Here is a 20,028-nt window from a genome sequence, read left to right as displayed (position 1 = left end):
TTCAGGACAAACAAGAGCTCTGTTCCTGGCTGACAGCTGTGAGTATAAGCTCATGTTATCAAACAAGCTGTTTCCTTTTCTACTACACAAACTGATTTCAAGGTACACAACACTCTAAAGGTGCACTTTTGCTAAACACAATAGAATTGAGTAGCAGTATACATACTACCAGATAATACCTTTTTAAGTGCATCACGACACATGTCTTGAAAAATCAGTTGGTGGAAGGCAATACGCACTTTGAAACTGAAACCTTCATAGGGTCACAGAATAAGCTGAGTTGGAAGGATCCATGAGGATCATTGAGTCCAACTCCTTGCTCTGCACCGGACAGCCCAAAGAATCACACCATGTCCCCGAGAGTGTTGTCCAAATGCTTCTTGAACTCAGACAGCCTTGGTGCTGTGACCACTTCCCTGGGGAACCTGCTGCAGTGTCCAACCACCTCTGGGTGAAGAAATTTTTCCTCATATTTAACCTGAACCTTCCTCAACTCAGCTGCATGTTGTCTCCTTTTGTCCTGTCATTGGTACACAAGAACAAAGAGATCAGTTCTTGCCCCTCCACTTCTGCCTGTCAGGATGTTAAGATCATGACAAGGTCTTCCCTCAGTCTCCTCCAGGCCAAACAAACCAAGTGACCTCAGCCATGTCTCATAAAGCTTCTCCTCCAGATCCTTCACCATCCTAATGGCCCTCCCTTGGATTGCTAACAGCTTAATGTCTTTTTTATATTATGGTGCCCAAAACTGCACACAATACTCAGGGTGAGATCACCCCAGTGCAGAGCAGAGCAGGACAATCCCGTCCCCTTGCTAGCTGGCAGTGCTGGGCCTGATGCCCCCGGCTGCCAGGGCGTATTGTTCACTGATATGCAGCTTGGCATTAACAAAAAACCCCAAGTCCCTTTCCACAGCACTGCTTCCCAGCCACTTGCTCCCTAGTCTGTACACACAACCAGGTTTGTCCCATTGAACTTGAATAATAGAGGAATCTGGGAATAGTTCGCAGGATCCATACCAACAGCACCTAAAAGAGGCATAGCTTGCTCTTTACAGTGGATACACTTTAAATGTGTCTTAAGTTACAAAGTAAGATGTAACCAAAAGTATGTATTCCATCACCACCTGTTAAAACCACATGGGGCAATGTTCTTTATCTCTTCCATGACACATCCCTGATAACTCCCTCCGGGAGATAACTTCTGTTAATGGGCTATCAAGCCTCACTGCATGACTCACAGAATTACATCATCCCATTGTGAGATGCTCCGCCCAGGGGGAGGAGCCAAGCATTCCCACCTGGATATAATTTGGGGTTTGAAAGAGCACACTGAGCCCTTACCAACTGGATTCCCGGAGGACAAGAGCTACCACTGGACCTTCAGGTGAAGACAAAATCATCACCCTTCTACAAAATCATCACTTCAACAGGACCACTTCATCTGGACTGCTACCACCACCCTGACTAACAGGGTGTCAGGTTGTATCCTGACTCTCCTAGTGTTCTTGTACTATTGTATTTTAATTTTCCTGTTAAATTATAATTCTGACTTGCTATCTCCCACTGGTTTGTTTTCAAACTAGCACAAAATGGAACAGGCTCTTACTGAAGGATGCGCTTATTCTGGTTTCTTAAAGATCTGCATTTTTGAACTTAAATTGTGCAGACCTTGACATGTTTTTCTAGTAAAGACATGGATTGCTAAGTAGTGGTGGGTTTGCTTCCCTAGTTACTTTCTCTGGAGCACTTACCCTCAGGTTAGAAACCACCGTTCTAAAGGACACATACTGAAAGCTGGGTAAGAACACCTATCCTGATCAAACCTATCAACTCCCTGTAGAGTTTTAGAGCTAGGTATTGAGACATCCAGTTGTAAGGCCTTTGAAAATGTTTACTTCACTCAGAGCAGGAGCTTGAAACTCTTTTTCCCATAATTAAGGCTAAGGACAAAACCTGACAGCATGTAGACAAAACAGCTGTTTGGTACCAGAAATGGAAAGAAGACAGTTGCACATGAAAAGCTTTCAAACTTTTCCTAGTGTTGAAATATTATCCTGAACTGGCATAAAAGTAGGCCAACATTGCCTAGAGCAATTAATTCTTTTGGATTTAACTATGGAGCAAGAGATTAAAGCAACTGTTCTTTCCTCTCTGTCTATGTCACATTCTGACTGCAACAGTCTTGACATTCAGTACCCTTCCCAAAGAATTAGGTAACAGGTGCAGAAGATTTGTGGTGCTTCTTCTGAAATTTTCATACAAACTTCACAAAACTTAAGTGAATCATTATATATGACCACCTTACAAAACTTGAAAACCAGCACATTTTCTCCCCTAGAAATCAGCTTCACGGTCATAGTATGAGCGTAGCTCCATTTACCATGGTTAGCTCTTCCACTTCACAGGAGTAACTTTCATCTAGGGTCTCCTTTACACCAGGAAGCTCCACCACTAGAGTACACAGATAGAGCTGTAGCTATAATCACAGTTAGGATGTTCCTGCATATAAGCAGTCTGCATATTTTTAGCTGATCAGCCTGATATAACTTTGCAACTTAACAAATTATTTCTATTAAGGACTGACACAGCTGATACAGCTCTATTGACAGTATCACTGTTCTGCTAAACGTTAATAAAAATATTCCCAGAAAAATGAGATGTATAGGTGTCTTGTTGAAAATACAGAAAGCATAGAAGTCTTTATCATACAAAAGCTGAAGATACTGTGAAAGTGAACAAACTCTTCTGGAGTTTGGCAACAGAAAATAAATATACTTTAGAAGAGTTGCTTGATGAAAGCAGTAATCTACATATCTGTTTTTCAAAAAACACATGCTGAAAAAGAAGGAAAATAATGCGCCTTTCATGGAAACTTTTAAGATCACTAATGGAAAAACAACCTGAACGTTCACAAGAGAAAGGTGCACCAAGTCATCACACATACTGACTGGTGTTCTGCCTAAGTACTACTTAAATGTATATTTATTCTGGTCACATAAGGTCAAAAAAGCATTTTTCTCACCATTCCTTTAACAGGAAATAGTCAACTAGCTTCCATTTTACTTCCTTCCTGCAAAATCTCTGCTGAGTTTGGATTTTACTGCTCATTGTTTTTAAATGGAAATGATGATTAAGTCCAATGATAATTCAACTTTATTCTGCTGTGCAATAAATTTTTTTCTTCCAAACCACCAAAAAAAAAAAAAAAAAAAGAAGAAAGAAAGAAATGGATCCATACAGGTAGATTAGCTGCAGCTTTAATTTCAGCTACATGAAAATGGCTGGTACAAAAGTTTATTAAGAACTGAGAGTCTAAACTTTTGCATGTAAACCCAAATGGCAAGAATGGTTCTAATTGAACTAAAGCCGCTGAAGGTTTTATTTTTAAAAAGCTCATGATGAACTCATTGAAATATTCCCCCTATTCCAATTTTTGTCTTCTTTGTAACAATTAGTACCGTTCTTTGAATTGAAGCAATTTACAAGTGCTTTATAAACAACCATCTGCCTTATTGTATCTTCTCTGCTTTTCACTGTTTATCAATTTTAAAATGTAAAACACATTTATCAACAATGTAACAAACTCCCATCTGGGTTTATGAGATGCTCATCATTTCTTTCAGGAATCATGCTAACAATAATTATAAAACTATCTCTTAACCTTTCGCGAACTGTCATGTTACTCTGATGAACTAACCTACTGCCAATTGCTGCCTGCAAACTAGAAGAGTTCACTGAAGCACATCTGACATAATCATTCCACTAAAAAGTCTTCACAAACACTAGATTTTGAAAGCCAGTTTAGCATATGCAAATGAATATACTGCATGTAATGAAGATTCATATTTAAATTTCTGTAGGTACTGTTAAACAGTCCTGAATCCTAATTGTCCATTTACTTCACTCAGAAAAAAGAAATGTTGAAAATAAACAGATTGTTAAAAGCTGAAATCTTTATAAAATTATGAAGACTGCACATATATTTAATTTAATTTTTTTTCTGCTGCCTCCACTGTCTTTCTCTATTATCAAAAACATTGATTAAAAAATGGGAAAAGTAAAAGGACTGGAACTTTCTAGAAGTGTATTACTTACAGCTTAGGGAACTACTATTAGAGAGCAATTCAGTACCATGCCCCAATTTGAGTTGCTTTACCTAATTTGTTTGAAGTCTTCTTTGCCATTTTTCTATCTCACACTTACGTAGAAAAAACTGAAAATAATCAAACCAGTATGAAAAAAACCTTATAATAATAAGACATCGATTCCTAAAGAACTGCATTTATAATTGCCCTTGCTGTCTATAAAGTGATAGGGCTCATTTAGGCTCTTCATTCAACTGGTACACTCAAGATTCTCTATTCCACATAGATTCTTCTCTGTGTGATATGAAATAAGATCACACCTTCACATATTTTAAAGATCTTGGGTAATCTGTCTCTTCTGCCTACCTTTACATTTTTGTCCAAATACTGCAACTCTAAATGTTTTTTTATGACATTGACTCCACTGTAAAATTTTACTAAAGCAAAAAACATTCTGCAGCATTCATCAGTAGATGGTTGTCCTGGTCTGGCCAGGACAGGGTTAATTTTTGCAGTAGCCAGGAGGGAGCATGGCTGGGACCCGGAAAAGGTTGTTCTCTACCACCTCACATCATTGCTAGGCCAGCGGGAGCGGACTCTCCTTCAGGGAGAAGGGGTCTCTTCTGGTTGGGGTAGCATGGCTGCTGTGGGGTCAGGTCAGGCTCCACAGTGAGCATTTTGCATGTAAATCACTCTTTTTCGTACACTTTTCTTATTAAAACTGCTGCTGTTATTATATATATATAAAAAAAACCACCAAACTTTTTTTTTGCCTGTCACTATTCCAGTTTTTTAGTAAACTATTATATTTTTTCACTTACATCTACTCATATACGTTTCTCCTTATTGGTTAAACTAAGGGGAAGTAAATCATTTTAGAGTGTCCCTCTTAAACTATCTTAAACCAAGTCAATAATGATAACAAAACCAGCTATATTACCATTACAACCTTCCATTACAACTAAAGTGTTCTAAAATAGAACCTGCTTATATATATTTAAAAACACCAATGACTCAGTGTCATCTTGCTCAAATCTGTTCCAAGAGGTCTATTAGCAAAAACTGGGATTACCCTCACCTTCAGGGGCAGGTTGTAACAGAGGGTATTTAAAGGACCTCAAAAGGCCATTAGTGAGCTTTTCAGAGAGCTGCTGTGGAGACAATTAGACAGCTGAATACCTTGCCTGGTCTCTCAGAGGACCCTTTTGCAGTGGGACTGCTGAGGGTAGAAGAGTAACAGGTACCAGTCACTACCACAGAAGTGCACCATCGATAACACCATGCCAGCAAGGACTCTGTGACCCCCATCCATGAGATGGCTCCTGAAACGGAGAGCCAGGGAGTGGCCAGCAAGACTAAACTCACTGGTTAATAGTCTCATATGGCCAGTGTGTAAGTCCAGTGGAGAGCAGAAACTGACAGTGGGCTACTGTGGCCTGAAAGAAGTCACATCACCATTGAGCACTGCTGTGCTAGAACATGCTAGAACTTCAGTACAAACTGGAGTCCAGGGCAGCAAAGTGGTGCCTCAATTGAGACTGCAAATGTGTTCTTCTCCATGTCTTCAGCAGCAGAGTGCAGGCCACAGTTTGCTGTCACCTGGAGGGGCACTAAGTACACCTGGAACTGGGTGGGCAAAGGGTGGAAACCCAGGCCCACTACTTGCGCTGGACTGATCCAGACTGTACTGGAAAAGGGTGAGGCTCCAGAACACCTACACTGATGACAACATCACATGCGGGAACACAGCAGAGGAAGTCTGTGAAAAAGGGGAGAACATAATCCAAATCCCCCTGAAGGCTGCTTTTGCTGTAACGCAAAGTAAGCTCAAGGGACCTGTCCAGGAAAATCCTTTTTTTGCGATTAAAATGGCAAGATGGACATTACTGGATTCCAGTGGACGTGGTCAACCAAATAGCAGCTCTGTCCCTGCCAACCAGCAAGAAGGAAAAACAGGCTTTCTTAGATGTTGTGGGTTTTTGGTGGACTCCTATTCCAGATTACAGTCAAATTGTGAGTGCTCTCTATCATGTGACCTGGAAGAAGAATGATTTTAAGTGGTGTCCTGAACGACAAGCTTTTGAACAAATCAAACAGGAGATTGTTGATGCAGTAGCTCTGGGGCCAGTCAGGACAGCAAAGTTGTGAAAAATGTGGTCTATGCTGCAGATGGGGAGAATGGTTCTTCCTGGAGTCTCTGGAAGAGTACCTGAGGAGATTAGAGGATTTGGGGATACAAAAGATCTGAGGCCTACTACATCACAACTGAAAAAGAGATCCTGGCAGCTTATGAAGAGGTTTGAGCAGCTTCAGAAGTGATGGGCACCAAAGAACAGCTCTTCCTGGCACCCCGACTGCCAGTGCTGGGTGGGATGTTCAAACGAAAAGTCCCTTCCACGCATCATGCCACTGATACTATGTGGAGTAATTGGATCACTCTGATCGCACAGGAAGCTTGAACAGGAAACACCAGCTGCTCAGGGACCTTGGAAGTCATAATGAATTGGCCCAAAAGCTAAAAATGTGGATTATCATCATCAGAAGAGGAGGAGGTGGTTACACATGCTGATGAGGTCCCATCATATAATCAATCAGCTACCAGAAAATGAAAAGCAATATGATCTCTTCACTGATGGTTCCTGCTGTATGGTTGGGCTACAGTGAAAACAGAAAGCAGCTCTACAGAGTTCTACATGGCGAGTCACAGAACTATGGAGGGACAAGGTAGATCAAGGCAGGTTGCAGAGCTGAAAGCCATCCAGCTGGCTTTAGATATCACAGAATGAGAGAAGAGGACAGTACTCTACCTATACACCGACTTGTGGATGGTAGCAAATGCTCTCAGGGGGTGGCTGGACCAATGGAAAAAGACCAACTGGCAGCACAGAGGTAAACCCAGCTGGGCTGATGAATTGTGGCAAGACATTGCTACCCAGGTAGAGAAGTTGGCTGTAAAAGTCAAAGTACATCGTGTAGGTGTACACACACCCAGGAGTCGGGCTACTGAAGAGAATCACAACAATGGACAGGTGGATTGGGCTGCCAAGATTAAAGTGTCTCAGGTGGATCTGGATTGACAGGATAAGGGTGAATTGTTTCTGGCTGGTGGGCCCATGATTCCTCAGGTCATCAGGGAAGAGATACAATACAGATGGGCTCGTGATTGACTTAATCATGGGGTGGATTTAACGATGGACAGACACTATGTCCCATGTTATCCATAACCATGAAACATGCTCTGTGATCAAGCAGGCCAAGCAGGTAAAGCCCCTGTGGTACGGTGGATGATGGTCAGAATATAAATATGGGGAGATTTGGCAGGTAGATTACATCACATTCCTGCAAACCCGCCAAGGCAGGCCCTACATGCTGATGGTGGTGTAAAGAACCACTGGATGGCTGGAGATGCACCCTGTGGCTCACACCACTGCCTGGAACACCATCTTGGGCCTTGAAAAGCAAGTCCTGTGGTGACATGGCACCCCAGAAAGAACTGAGTTGTACAATGGGACTCATTTTAAAACTAGCCTCAGAGACCCCTGGGCCAGAGAGCACAGTACTGAGTGGGCATCATATTCCCTGCCATGCACCAGCCTCTGGGAAAATTGAACAGTACAATGCACTGTTAAAAGCACACTGAAAGCAATGGATGGTGGGAACTTCAAATACTGGGATCTACAGTTACTTGAAGACTACCTGGTTAGTTAACACTAGAGGCACCACCAGTCAAGCTGGCCCTGCCAATCAAAACATTCATGTATCCTGTAGAAGGGACAGAGTTACCATGGTGCATATGAGGAATCTGTTAGGGATGGCAGTTTGCATTAGTCCTGCCTCCAACAAAGGCAAACCCATCAGTGGGATTATTTTTGTTTAAGGACCTGAGTGCACTTCATGGGTAAGGCAGATGGGTGGGGAAACAAGATGTGTACCTCAAGCAGAGGTGCAATTCTAAATATTTTTTGTGACATTGACTCCACCGTAAAATTTTGCTAAAGCAAAAAAACTTCTGCAATGTTCATTAGTAGATAGGTGTAGATCCTAATTAGTAGATCCTGATTCTGGCCAGGACAGGGTTTGTTTTTGCAGCAGCCAGAGCGGGGGCACTGCTAGGATCCAGAGGTTATTCTATACCACCTTGTCATTTTCCACAAACAGGAAAATGCTCACTTCCGGAGCAATGAAGCCTGGCTGCATGGGTCAAACCTTCGCGGTGAGCATTTTGCACGTAAATCACTCTCACTTTTGTACACTCTTTCAACTAATATTGTGTCTGTTTCTGTTAGTTTTTCTTATCTCATTGATGTTTCCAGCAAACTGTTCTTATCTCAACCCATGATGTTTACTTTTTTGCCCACAATTCTCCTTTCCATCCCATTACAGGGGAAGAAGAGGGAGGGTGAAGGAAGGAAGCAGCACATGGTTTGGAACGCCTCAGTGGGAGCACTGAACTGGAGAGTACCACTCCTAAACCACCAAAATGGGGCATAACTTGCAGAGAAATAGCATTATCAAACAAGACCACACAAACAAAAATTACCCACTTTCAAAAATAAGGATGGGGGAGATATTTCAGTTAGATGCTTTAACTCTCCCCCTGAAATATGAGTTAGAAAGAGTTTTAGTGAGCCTTTTTGCTACCTCCATGGAAGTTCACCCTTATCTGACTGTAATAAGGACACTCAAAAAATTCAATTCACACATACTCCACAGACACCTATTAAGTATTTGGCATCTCATCTCTGAACAGAACAATCTCTTCAATAGCCCAAGTCAAGCATGCATCCCAAAAAGGTAAATGTTCATGAATCCAACAATATGTTACATCACTATAAATTTATTTTCTTGACTCAGTAAGAAGAATTTTTCCAATTACAACATAACCCAACAGCAAATACATTATAAGAAGTCAAGATATACAAACAATTTTGCTTGCAGCACATACTTTATTATATTGAAGTGTTGCTAGCCAGAGAAAATTTGGAATATTCAGTGATAAACTGTAAAGAAACTGAAACTAAGAGTGTAAAGATTTCTACTAATCATCTGCACATTTTATTTGAAACTTGATCCTGCAGTCCTTATTCACAAGATCAGACCTATTGAGTTTATTCACATGAGCTCTGGCTGCAAGATTGGACCTTAAGTACTATCAGGTGCACGTGCAGCCTATCATCAGATTTTGGGTTATTCATGCAAGAAGCTACCCTTTCAAATGCAGACTACTTAATGCTTCCTTCTTCATTAACTTACATGTCCTCTTCTGCTGCTCTATGCTTTTGTGCTATGTAAATAGCCTCTCAGTCATCAAAACAAATAATGATCTTTGCAACCAAGGAGGAAATTAGTAGCAGGTGAATGCTTATTTTTTAAATCATGTTGAGACCAAGCTGTTCTTTAACTTAAAGGAGATCTGGAAAAAATAAATCCCATTTTACTACTTAGCCATCTTAATTATGGGCTGTCAAGGTCATAATTCTACACACTTATCCCACTCACACCACTCAAATATTAAACTTGATGGCAATCTACTTCATGGTGAGCTGGACCTAACAGTGTGAACATACTTTAAAGCAGTTTATTTAGTGGAACAAAACTTCTCTGATGACATAAAATTAACTGTATCTTATCATACATGAAACACATAAGGAGTTTCTGATTTAAGTGTTCTATTTCTTTGTTTTACATATCTGTTCTACATAAATACAAAATATTGTACTGTGGTAACTGCAGAAAAACCACCACAATTGTTTTGTTACCTGCTTACAGAATTCTGCAGGTCAGATAGGCTGCAATTACAAGACATGGCATAAACTTGAATAGGGTCACAGCAGAGACATTTATGTCATGGTCCTCATTATAATCTACATATTTACAACTCCTCTTTGAATTCTGCCAGACATTGGTAGACAAGCAAACTGTCAGTACAGGTAAAAGTCTCCTCATTAGAGATGGCACTCTCAAAAATATTAATGCCAGTGTTCAATGGCCTCCAAGTAATCAATGACTTTTAACTGCCTTTACACTGTTAGAGACATGCAAAGTGATGGACAATATCTGCCTTCTGATGCTAGGGATACTCTGGGTACTACATGACTGCGGAAGGAAAAAGTCAACATACACTTTTTCATAGAAAAAACTCATTATCAACACAACCTATGTGACTGGCAAAATGAAAGGTGAAGTCCCCGCTGTTGAGGTCACTAAGTCAACAGCTGAGCCAGCTGGTGGGCCAGAGAGCCCCGAAATAGCAAAGGCCTGCTGGTGGAAAAACTCAGTTATTTGAGATCTCGGTAAAGTAAAGGAAAAGCCTCTCTCACAATTCCTTGCGGATGAAATGTAGCTTTACACACGCCCCAGACCCTGGTTGAAGAAAACTACCTCTCCCAGCAGCCTGTGGCGGCATACCTGACCTGATCCCCGCTCCGCCCCTTCCCTCTGCTCATTGGTTCCCTTCCCTGGTCTCGCCTTTGTACCGCCCATGTGCCCTCAGATCACTGGCTCTGTAACCTATGTAAAGCGGATCATGAATACGCTCTTTCTCTCTCCCACCTGGTCTCCTCCGTGGAGCATGAAATAAACGTCGTCTGTGGAACGTGCCATGCGGAGGGCCCTCCTTGGCTCCGTATCTCTGGTAATATTGAGCTGTCTGGCTTGAGTGTGTGCGTGTGTGTCATCAGCGCTTAAACAGCGGCGCGGGCCAGAAAGGAGAAGCTTGCTAGTGGCTATACTGCCGCACCCGAAGGGTCTCGCGCCCGAGGCGCTTTGGGGAACACAGCAGCGATCGCCCTAACGCCACACACATGTATCTTATACCCAGCAACAGCTATTAGCAGTATTTTCTTTGTAATTCCAACTAATTTCAATGTAATGATAAGGCAGGGACTGAAGCTGACTGTTGGCAATTTCAGTAGTCATAATATCATCTGCAAGTGCAGTACAAATAATAGGCACACACATCTACTTAAAATGTAAGGAGACACTATCATGTGAGTTTAATCTGGAGTTTAACCTTGAATCCAAATCTCTGTAACTCAAAGCTAGAAAAAAAATTTAAAATTAGACCTCGAACTGGGTTATGTCTGCAACAACTAAACTGTTGTCACAAAATTTTTCTCAATCGTACTTCAAACTTGCCACATGGATTATTCGTCAGTTCGAAGCAGCTGCAACACCATGTTCTATGCACCTCTGTTGCCATTTTAATTTTTAAAAAGCAAATGGAGAGGCTCTACAAAATTCAATGCCACAATAGCAATGACTGAACCAGAATCACAAAATTATGAACAGTTCACTAAATTGTCTATTAACAACACGTATCAAAAGGCTGAAGAAAAAATTGTGTGCCTGAAATAACTGATCAGTGAATGAAGAATAAAGAGATGTAAGGAGTGGAGACATTGACAAATCATTTTAATTTTTGAAGAATCAATTTCCATATAATCAGAAAAATGGCAGAACATCACAGATAGTGTATTCATGACTTTTATCAGCAAAAAAGTCATGGATGACCAAATTGAAATTTATTAGTGCTCCAGGAATGAGAGAATGATGCTGGTAGCATAAGGCCAGGGAGTATACTCACTTCTTAAAATCATTAAAAACACATTAAAAGCAGCCCATGACATACATATGTACAGTAAAAAAGTTGTCTTGTGCAGGACGTAGATATACCCTTTAAAAATTACAAAACCAGCGTGCAATGACTGAGCTAACCACGGAAACACTGAATACATAAACCACTTTTGTTCAGGGATACAAATCTAGCTACTTCATCATCTCACTGTGTGACCAGCTACATAATTGAACCATAAACGCACATTAAAGAACTTCTACAACCAAAAGATGATGTTTCAAAGCAAAGGCCTAAGGCTAGATTTTACTACATCATTTTACAAATCATTTGAGCTACTGCTCGTTAAGCTATCACAGTTCGCTAAAAGCATCTTCACCTTAGACTACAAAACAACTAATCAGAGGGTGATACACTATTCAACATTTGCATCAGTGACCCACTAATTTATGACACAAAATGAGATTTTAGTTATGTGAATAAATGCCAAGGATCATCATCCTCTGTGTTCCCAAATTACTATGCCCAAACCAGACAATGGAACATTTATAAATTTGTGGCTTGTTGGAACAACTTTGTAGTACCTAGCACCTAGCAGAAACAGACTGAAACACAGATGAGATTTTTCCCCAAAAATACAAAACAGACAACTTAGAACAATTATCTCTGTCAGATACCTGGCCTTAAGCCTTCCTTGCCTTTTACCTACCAATATAAACAAAGTGGATTTTCAAAGATTATTCAAACTTGAACATGGAGAATGATTATAACTAAGGCAAAATGCACAACACAGATCACAGATGTAAGATCCCCACTCCCAGAGCACATACACATAATCCTAGTCAACCAAAAATCACAAGAAGTTGTTCATACTACTGTGGGTTGAAGCTATGTTCAACTTTTCAGATGCACAGAATGTGAAATTTGCCACGTTATTTCCAAACATGCACAGGAAGGTGTGGTGGCACAGGAACCCACATGGAGACATACTGGTCTTTAGAGCCGTGTCTTGTCCATCTTTACTTGGAAAATGGGAATATTTGAACAATGTAGACACACACAAAGGTCTGTACACACAAGCCATGCAACAGTGTTCCTCTCAGAAGAAATGTGTATCAAGTAACATGAACAATGGAGACACAGCAACATCTTGTGTCTACATGTAGCACAATCCCCTTTTTTAGAAAAATATACAAAGTGAAAAGATGTGAGAAGCAGCTGCAGTAGTCTCACCCACTGTCTGCTCCCTGCCACTGTTCTTGCAGGAATGAGGAGGAGAAGATAAAAAGCAAGCTTCATCAATCCCTGGTAACAAACCTCTGGTGGGACAAACAGCTGGGCAGCTCCAGCACATTCAGCAGAGAGCCCAGGCTGACACACAGATTAAACAGTGGTTGAGCGAGCAAGCACAGAGCAGCCCCAAAGGGCTGGAGCACCTCTCCTATGGAGACAGTCTGAGAGAGTTTGGGTTGTTCAACCTGGAGAAGAGAAGGCTCCAGGGTGACATTACAGCACCTGCCAGTAAAGGGGCTACAAGAGAGCTGGAGAGGGACTATTGACAAGAACTTGGAGCAATAGGACAAAGGCGAATAGCTTCAAACTTAGCAAAAGGGAGTAGGTTTATATTAGATATTAGGAAGAAATTCTTGACTGTGACAGCGGTGAGGCACTGGATGACTTTGCCCACAGAAGCTGGGGATGCCCCATCCCTGTCAGCCTTCAAGGTCGGGGCTTCAACTAACTTCATGTAGTAGAGGGTGTCCCTGCCCATGGCAGGGCATTGGAACTAGGTGACCTTTAAGGTCCCTTCCAACCCAAACCCATTCTAGGATTCTATGGATAAGGCACTTGTTTTCCCAAGGCACCACTGTGCACAAACAAGCCCTGCCTTCCTGCAGATGGCTATACATCTGCCTGCTGATGTAAAGAAGTGAATTGATTTCTTACTGTGTGCACTGCTTTCACTTTACCTATTAAAACTGTAACTCAGCCTGTGAAGTTTTCACTTTTACCCTTCTGATTCTCTCCCCTATCCCATAGTGAGGAGTGAGTGGGCAGCTGTGAGGGGCTGAACCACCTAGGAAGTCCCAGTAGCATCCAAATATGTAATACATCAACAAATATTTAATCAATTCATCTTTAGATTTCTACTTCATATAGTGGTTCCTAGTATTTCCTGGTAACATGAGAAAAATCAACCAATGCATTTATCTTTAGCTAAAATGTAAAATGACACAACTTTGTAATCCATGAAGTGACTAAGGTTAAAGAAAATACTGCACTGTATAACATTCTTACGTAGGTAGAAGATATTCTATTTTGAAGATACCCTAAATTCAAATAGTAGTCGAAATCACACCCTAAGCTATACAGCAAACAATAGAAATTACTGTTAGAGCATTAATATGCAATAAATCCTGAAATACCTTCTATTAAACGACTGAAGCCTCACTAAAACTTTAACATATGTGAAAGTATCACTTCTACAGGGAAACAAAACCCATAGCACATGAACACACACGCACATATATATACATACAATTACATATATATATCTACACATACACATATATATACACACACATATATATACACACACACATGTATGTACACACACTATATACACACACACACAAATTATGTACCTCTCCAAGAGCTTCATAGCGCTTTTGGTTCCATCTATGCAAATCTTCACGATAATTAAAAACAAATGGCTCCCCAGTTTTAATATGTCTTAATTGTCCTTCTGTAAAAGAAACAAAATCACTACAGTTAATATACTTCTTCATTGAAAGACACATTTAATTGCTGAAAATTTTAAAAGAAGTCTACATCTAAAAATCGAGCTATTATGAATTCCTCCTCATGTTTTGTTATAGGCTTTTTAACAGAAAACAATTGTAGCACAACAAAATACATTCCCATGTTATGGTATATACTGCTAGATAAAGCTAAACAGAAATTATGACAGTAAAATTGCATGCAGATATCAAATGCCAAACTGCTTCACAAAACATATTTATGTCTCCACTGCTGTGAATTAACAGTGAAATGTAAACATTAGCAGTTAATATCTGATCTGCAGGTGATCAAATTGTAGCTATAAATCCTCTACTTCAAAACCAACTGCATTGTAAAGAAATGCTAATACAAAAGTGGCTGGAAGCTGGAAGTAGGGAAAGATTTATCTTCAAGCCTAACAACTATCTTAACTAATCTGAAAAATCCATGTCCACAGCTAGGGAAAATACTTTAACTCCAAGGCACAGTGAAATCAAGTAAGAATTCCTAGATTTAGGGTACACTGAGATCACAACAGTAGAATAAAGCAGAATGTGTGTTCAGGCCAAAGTCACACGCTACTCTTACATTCATTGTAACTTCCTGTAATTGGCCTTGTTTATAGCCAAAGTTACCGGCCTACCCAACCACTGGTGAAGATATGGACTGCATTAAAACAATGATAATAATAAAATAGCAACCAGTAGGAAGCAAACTACAGAAAACAAGTATCTTACCAACGTTTCAGCCTATCAGACAAAACACAACTTATGATCTCAGAGCATTACAAAACTGCATTGCATCAGTGAAACATTAAAAACAGAGATATGTGCAAGTAAACCTTGAATGCTGAAATGTCTGCATGATGAAACAAAGGTTTGTCTGCAATGTTTCCTCTTGAATAGAAGAAAATTGCTTGGTTCATGTATTTTCAAAACATTTACGCTTTGATTCCTGATGCTTTAAATAAAATATTTGAGATCTGATATCCATAATAGTTGCGCTTATCTGCTGATTTAACTTTTTTCCAGACCTGCCTTTCCTCATGTACTAGACACCAAGGAAGTATTTTTCCACAGTTTCCTATCCCATCGTCCTTCTCACATTTTTCATCATTACTTTACTTTCAGATGCTCCTTCTCAGATACATACTCTTCAAATACGCCATTCAACAGTACATGAACTGGCTCTCACCACAAGTAACAAATATCTGCTATATTTTTCCTTTGGCTTTCTGGAACCCCTGCCTTCTTCAGATTTAAATAATCTGATAAAAAACTTCTGTACTTTTCCACCATAAAAAGAAGCATGATTATGACATAAAAGTACATGATTGAACATTTGAATTAAATGTACAAAAGCAAAATGGTGACTTTTTTGCTTTGCTGACCTATAGTATATGAATAGGTTTTCCTCCACTCTATGGAAATCACTCGGGCTGTGAGGTTAGTAATGGAATATTCAGTAACATAATTCATTCCCCAAAATTCAAATTTCAGCCCTTTTTATCAACCACATATGAACCATTAACTCTGAAGTCAGTAAGGAAGACAGTAGACACTGTGCAGATCTAAAAATAAGGAGCTGAAAAGTGACAGAGCTGAACTCCTTCCATCAAAGAAAGAGCATCACTTTCATGACACTTTTAGTCTCTAAGTACCTTCCTGTGAAAGCCATCAGGGTATTAAAAAGCTAAGTGTTGCATAAATGACTATCATTTAAAGGAAAGCTCTTTTTTTTTTCCCTTAAAAGTGGAAGATGTAAAACAGGCAGATTTAGAAACTAAAGTTCCTCTGTTCACAGAGCAGGCACTGCAAAGAAGTAGAATTGTAAACATTCCCATTTGTCCTACAGGTTTTAAACAATCTTGAAAGAGTCACTTCCTGCAGTCTGGTATTACTTTAGCTCAGAGGCTCATTTCTCACCTGCATTTTAAAATATATGCACTGGAAATTATAAATACTAAGTCATTTAACACACAGACTGAGCTAGCTGGAAGTACTTGGTTGTAGTCATCACACACTTGGCTGCAATGAAAAATTGCACCAGAAGACAGTCTATCACATTCCTTATCCTTCCATCAACATACATAGGTGTTTTTCTAATAGTATTAATGGAATAGTTGGGACAAATTATTATCTGACAAACAACTTCTTTTGTAGCTATAAAAATGGATCAGTAAATAAAACATTCCTTAAATGAGTGACCAATCTTTAATTTTGATTTTTAAATGCTACAGAAACTACTTTCAGAATTTTTGTATCAACACTTCTGTAACAGAAAACAGTCATAAAGTAGGCCCAGTACAACTCCATAACGTTGTATGAAATGAGGGATTTTTGTGATAATTTTATGAAATAAAAAACATTTTATTAAGATTTATAAGTCTACCAGCACTAAAGTTTGAAATTTTATTCTTAACAGGAAAGTATGAAATTTTAATAGGGACTTACGAGGTATAATTCAATTTCTGATAACCCCTCAACATTATTCTAAATATAATCTTTACAAAGCACATGTGACTTACTTTCATTAAAAAGGTACTCAAATCCTTCCAAAGTATCAGGAAATTCAAGTGGCGGCTCATCTTTTTTCATTAGTTCATCCAAGTCTATTCTAGACAATAAGTCTAAAAAAGGAAAAGAAAAAATTATATAATGCATGCTGTGTCTTTTTTATTTCCCTTCTAACACTGACAAAGTATGTTTGTTGAGATTTGTAGATCTTATGGGCAGAAGAATATCCCAATATTACTAAACACAGGACATTGTTACAGGAATTCCTGTTCAAGATCAAAAAGCTGGACATCATTGCCCATATACATACTCATTTATTTATTTATTTACCAACCTATTTGTCTCTATGTTGATCAAAAAGTGTCCAGACAAGTCACCAAAGACATAGTAATTTGTTTCAATGATTCATTACCTCAGTGTTAGAAAATAAGTCTCTGGTAGGCATCATGGTTTTAACACAAAGTTATCATAGCTTCAGTATCAAATCACTGATAGAGTCTTGACTGCCTTCTTGAGTTTAGATTACCTGATGCACATAATCTCACTAGCATTTACCAGCTGTGACCACACCAGTCCTTAGCCTTTCCTTTGATACCCAAACAGACTGTTAGACCTGAATCCTTTTCTCAACCACCTCCTTTAATAGCTACCATGGTAGAGAAAACTCCCATTTGTTTCATAGCAGGCCATGGCATACACATCCTTTACACATCAGGACTCTATGGCCTGGTACAACCTGCAGTCACTAATGCAAGTATACTAAAATTAGCATAATCTACATTCTTTACCCTATATTCAAGGATTTACATTTAACCAGAGGCAAGCTTATGGGGACATCTTTACATCTACATGTAACTTTCAAACAATTACTGCATACACAGGTAATAGTGTACAATGACCTCTCCTCATTGCCTATCACCCACACAATCCTTCTAAATATGCTATGCTTCTACATATTTTCTGATTATTAATGTTAAAAAAATCAAGAAACAATTCAGCAGGATTTCACCAAAATATTTTTTCCTACTTCTTCGTAGACGAAATTGAAGACCATACAAACTTTCTGTTCAGGAGTGCTAACTGACTGAGTGCTGACTTTGAACTATTATTGTTTCATAAATGAAGATACCATGTATTGCTAAGGAAATACATCAAGTGCTCTAAGTATATTGATTTTTACCTTTATTATTATCCAACATTGTAGCTCAAAGAAAATAAAACAGTTTGAAAATACTGATTTTCTTTAAGTTTGGTTTGGCATTAACTATGTTTCCATCTTTATTAAAACAATTATTTTTTATTTTCTACCACTATTTTTGCTTGGTCTTGTTGCCAGTAGGCTACCACATTACCTAGGCTAAGGACTGACACAATTAACCCTTCGAAATTTCTACTGTTTAAAAGGTACTGAAGATTATCTTCAACGTTCTTGAGGGTGCCTTGATCTGCTCTTCTACAGCTCTTCAAGTTCACGTGACATTTATTCCAGCATCCATGACTGGTGCCAGCTCATCCTTCTGAGTGATTCCACTGGGCAAAGCTGGAGGATCAAAAGCCATCTGGTATGGTTGCTGAAATACAACATCTTTCCAACAAGTATTATGGTTTCTGAGTATTTCTGTGGTATCTAAATGTCTACTTAACACAAGATATTGACTAGGCGATTTCTAAATCTGGCTTTCCCAGCCACAGCTCACTTTTACATCATTTTTGTTTAACAGCAAGTCCCATGAAATTCAATTCATGAAAGAAATCATGTGTTTGTTCTTGTGTACTGTCCTTTGAAAGTCCTGCAGGAGCTCCTTAGGTTCTCAACCAAATGATATGGAAAAAGAAAAGAATTTTGTCATAGAAGTCTTTCACAACGGTATGTAAAAAGCGTGTCCTTTCTTTCTCTGTACTTTGACAAAATCAAGGTGGCAGTCTTTAGCACATCTTTCTCTCCTCAACAAAGAGACTCCAGTCACACCACACCCCTTGAATCTAATTTCACTCGAGTTTCCTTACTTTTTTACTGTAATCTATTTGGAGATCTATTCATACAAAAGTGTCACTTACTATACAACAAAATATCAATCTCCTGATTATCAAGGACCATAGTATATGAAGTACATTATGCTTACAGTATGTATAGCTTGTCATGATTTACAGTTTTCATCAGTCTCTAAAGAAGACTGCACCTGTTCTGAGCTGCAACCACTGACACGGCCACTTTCTTCTTGCGCAACTTTTCAAGTTAAAATTATCTAAAGTGTCTTACAACTTTGAGATTCTTTCAAAATCTGATCCACAACTCTCACCTAAGGTCTTGGACTTTCCAACTCAATTTGAGACAGTTCAACAGAGCTGAAAACTGAGTGATCTACAGGAGACCTTCTATAGCTCAATGGGAAATAACTCAATCACATCAATGACACTAATCCTTAATGAAAATCAAACTAATGCTGAGTATAAAATGGGACTTTTACTTCCAAACCTGAACTATAACTTCCTCAAAATATGCTAATTGAACAGAATTGGCATGAAGTTTGATAAAAGCACTACATAGGTTTTCACCAAACATGTCAAAAAAACTCACAACTGAAGAAACACCATCTATCATCATATGCAACAGAACACCACTTTCTAATAATGCTTTGATAGAAACCCAGGATGTACACTGCAGTGGCAAGCTATGTTATTTTTTCTCCTCTGAAAGACAATTTAGAATACAACTGTGTGATGCAAGCACTTTAAACCAACATTTGGTTAGCTTACTTGTAGGTCTAACCAAGTTCGTGTACTTCCAAAACCGAAAGCCATTATCTAAAACATGTCATTTATGTTATTTTTTTTTCCCCTAAGTCATTTAGATCAGTTTATTTTTTAAAATATACAATACAAACAGAACTTTATGAAACCAATATGGAAGTCACATCCTGAAAGCCTTTTTCCTTTTAGCATTCTAGTCCAAGAGATTTTTAAAAGCTGCAATATGGTTGCATAATTATAAAGCAAAAGTGTCACACAAATTAAATGAAAACTGCTGCAAACTAAGAACACAAAAGCACCAGTCAACTTTCTCAAACAAC

The 20,028-nt window shown here is 39.2% G+C and overlaps 1 protein-coding gene across 7 annotated transcripts in view; it reads right to left on the bottom strand.

Annotated features, from left to right (window-relative positions):
• FAM172A (family with sequence similarity 172 member A) overlaps nt 1–20,028 on the bottom strand; it is a 265,939-nt gene that overhangs the window by 220,953 nt on the left and 24,958 nt on the right. For all 7 annotated transcript variants that reach the window (XM_032095251.1, XM_032095252.1, XM_032095249.1 and 4 more), the window contains 2 exons: nt 16,969–17,070; nt 14,306–14,406 (listed from right to left, as the gene is read on the bottom strand). In XM_032095251.1, the coding sequence (XP_031951142.1) occupies nt 14,306–14,406; nt 16,969–17,070 (203 nt within the window). The remainder of the gene's footprint in view (nt 1–14,305; nt 14,407–16,968; nt 17,071–20,028) is intronic.

The sequence above is a fragment of the Corvus moneduloides genome, chromosome Z (genome assembly GCF_009650955.1).
Source record: "Corvus moneduloides isolate bCorMon1 chromosome Z, bCorMon1.pri, whole genome shotgun sequence".
In the NCBI taxonomy this organism is placed as follows: Eukaryota; Metazoa; Chordata; class Aves; order Passeriformes; family Corvidae; genus Corvus; species Corvus moneduloides.
This window is presented reverse-complemented; position numbering and strand designations above follow the sequence as displayed.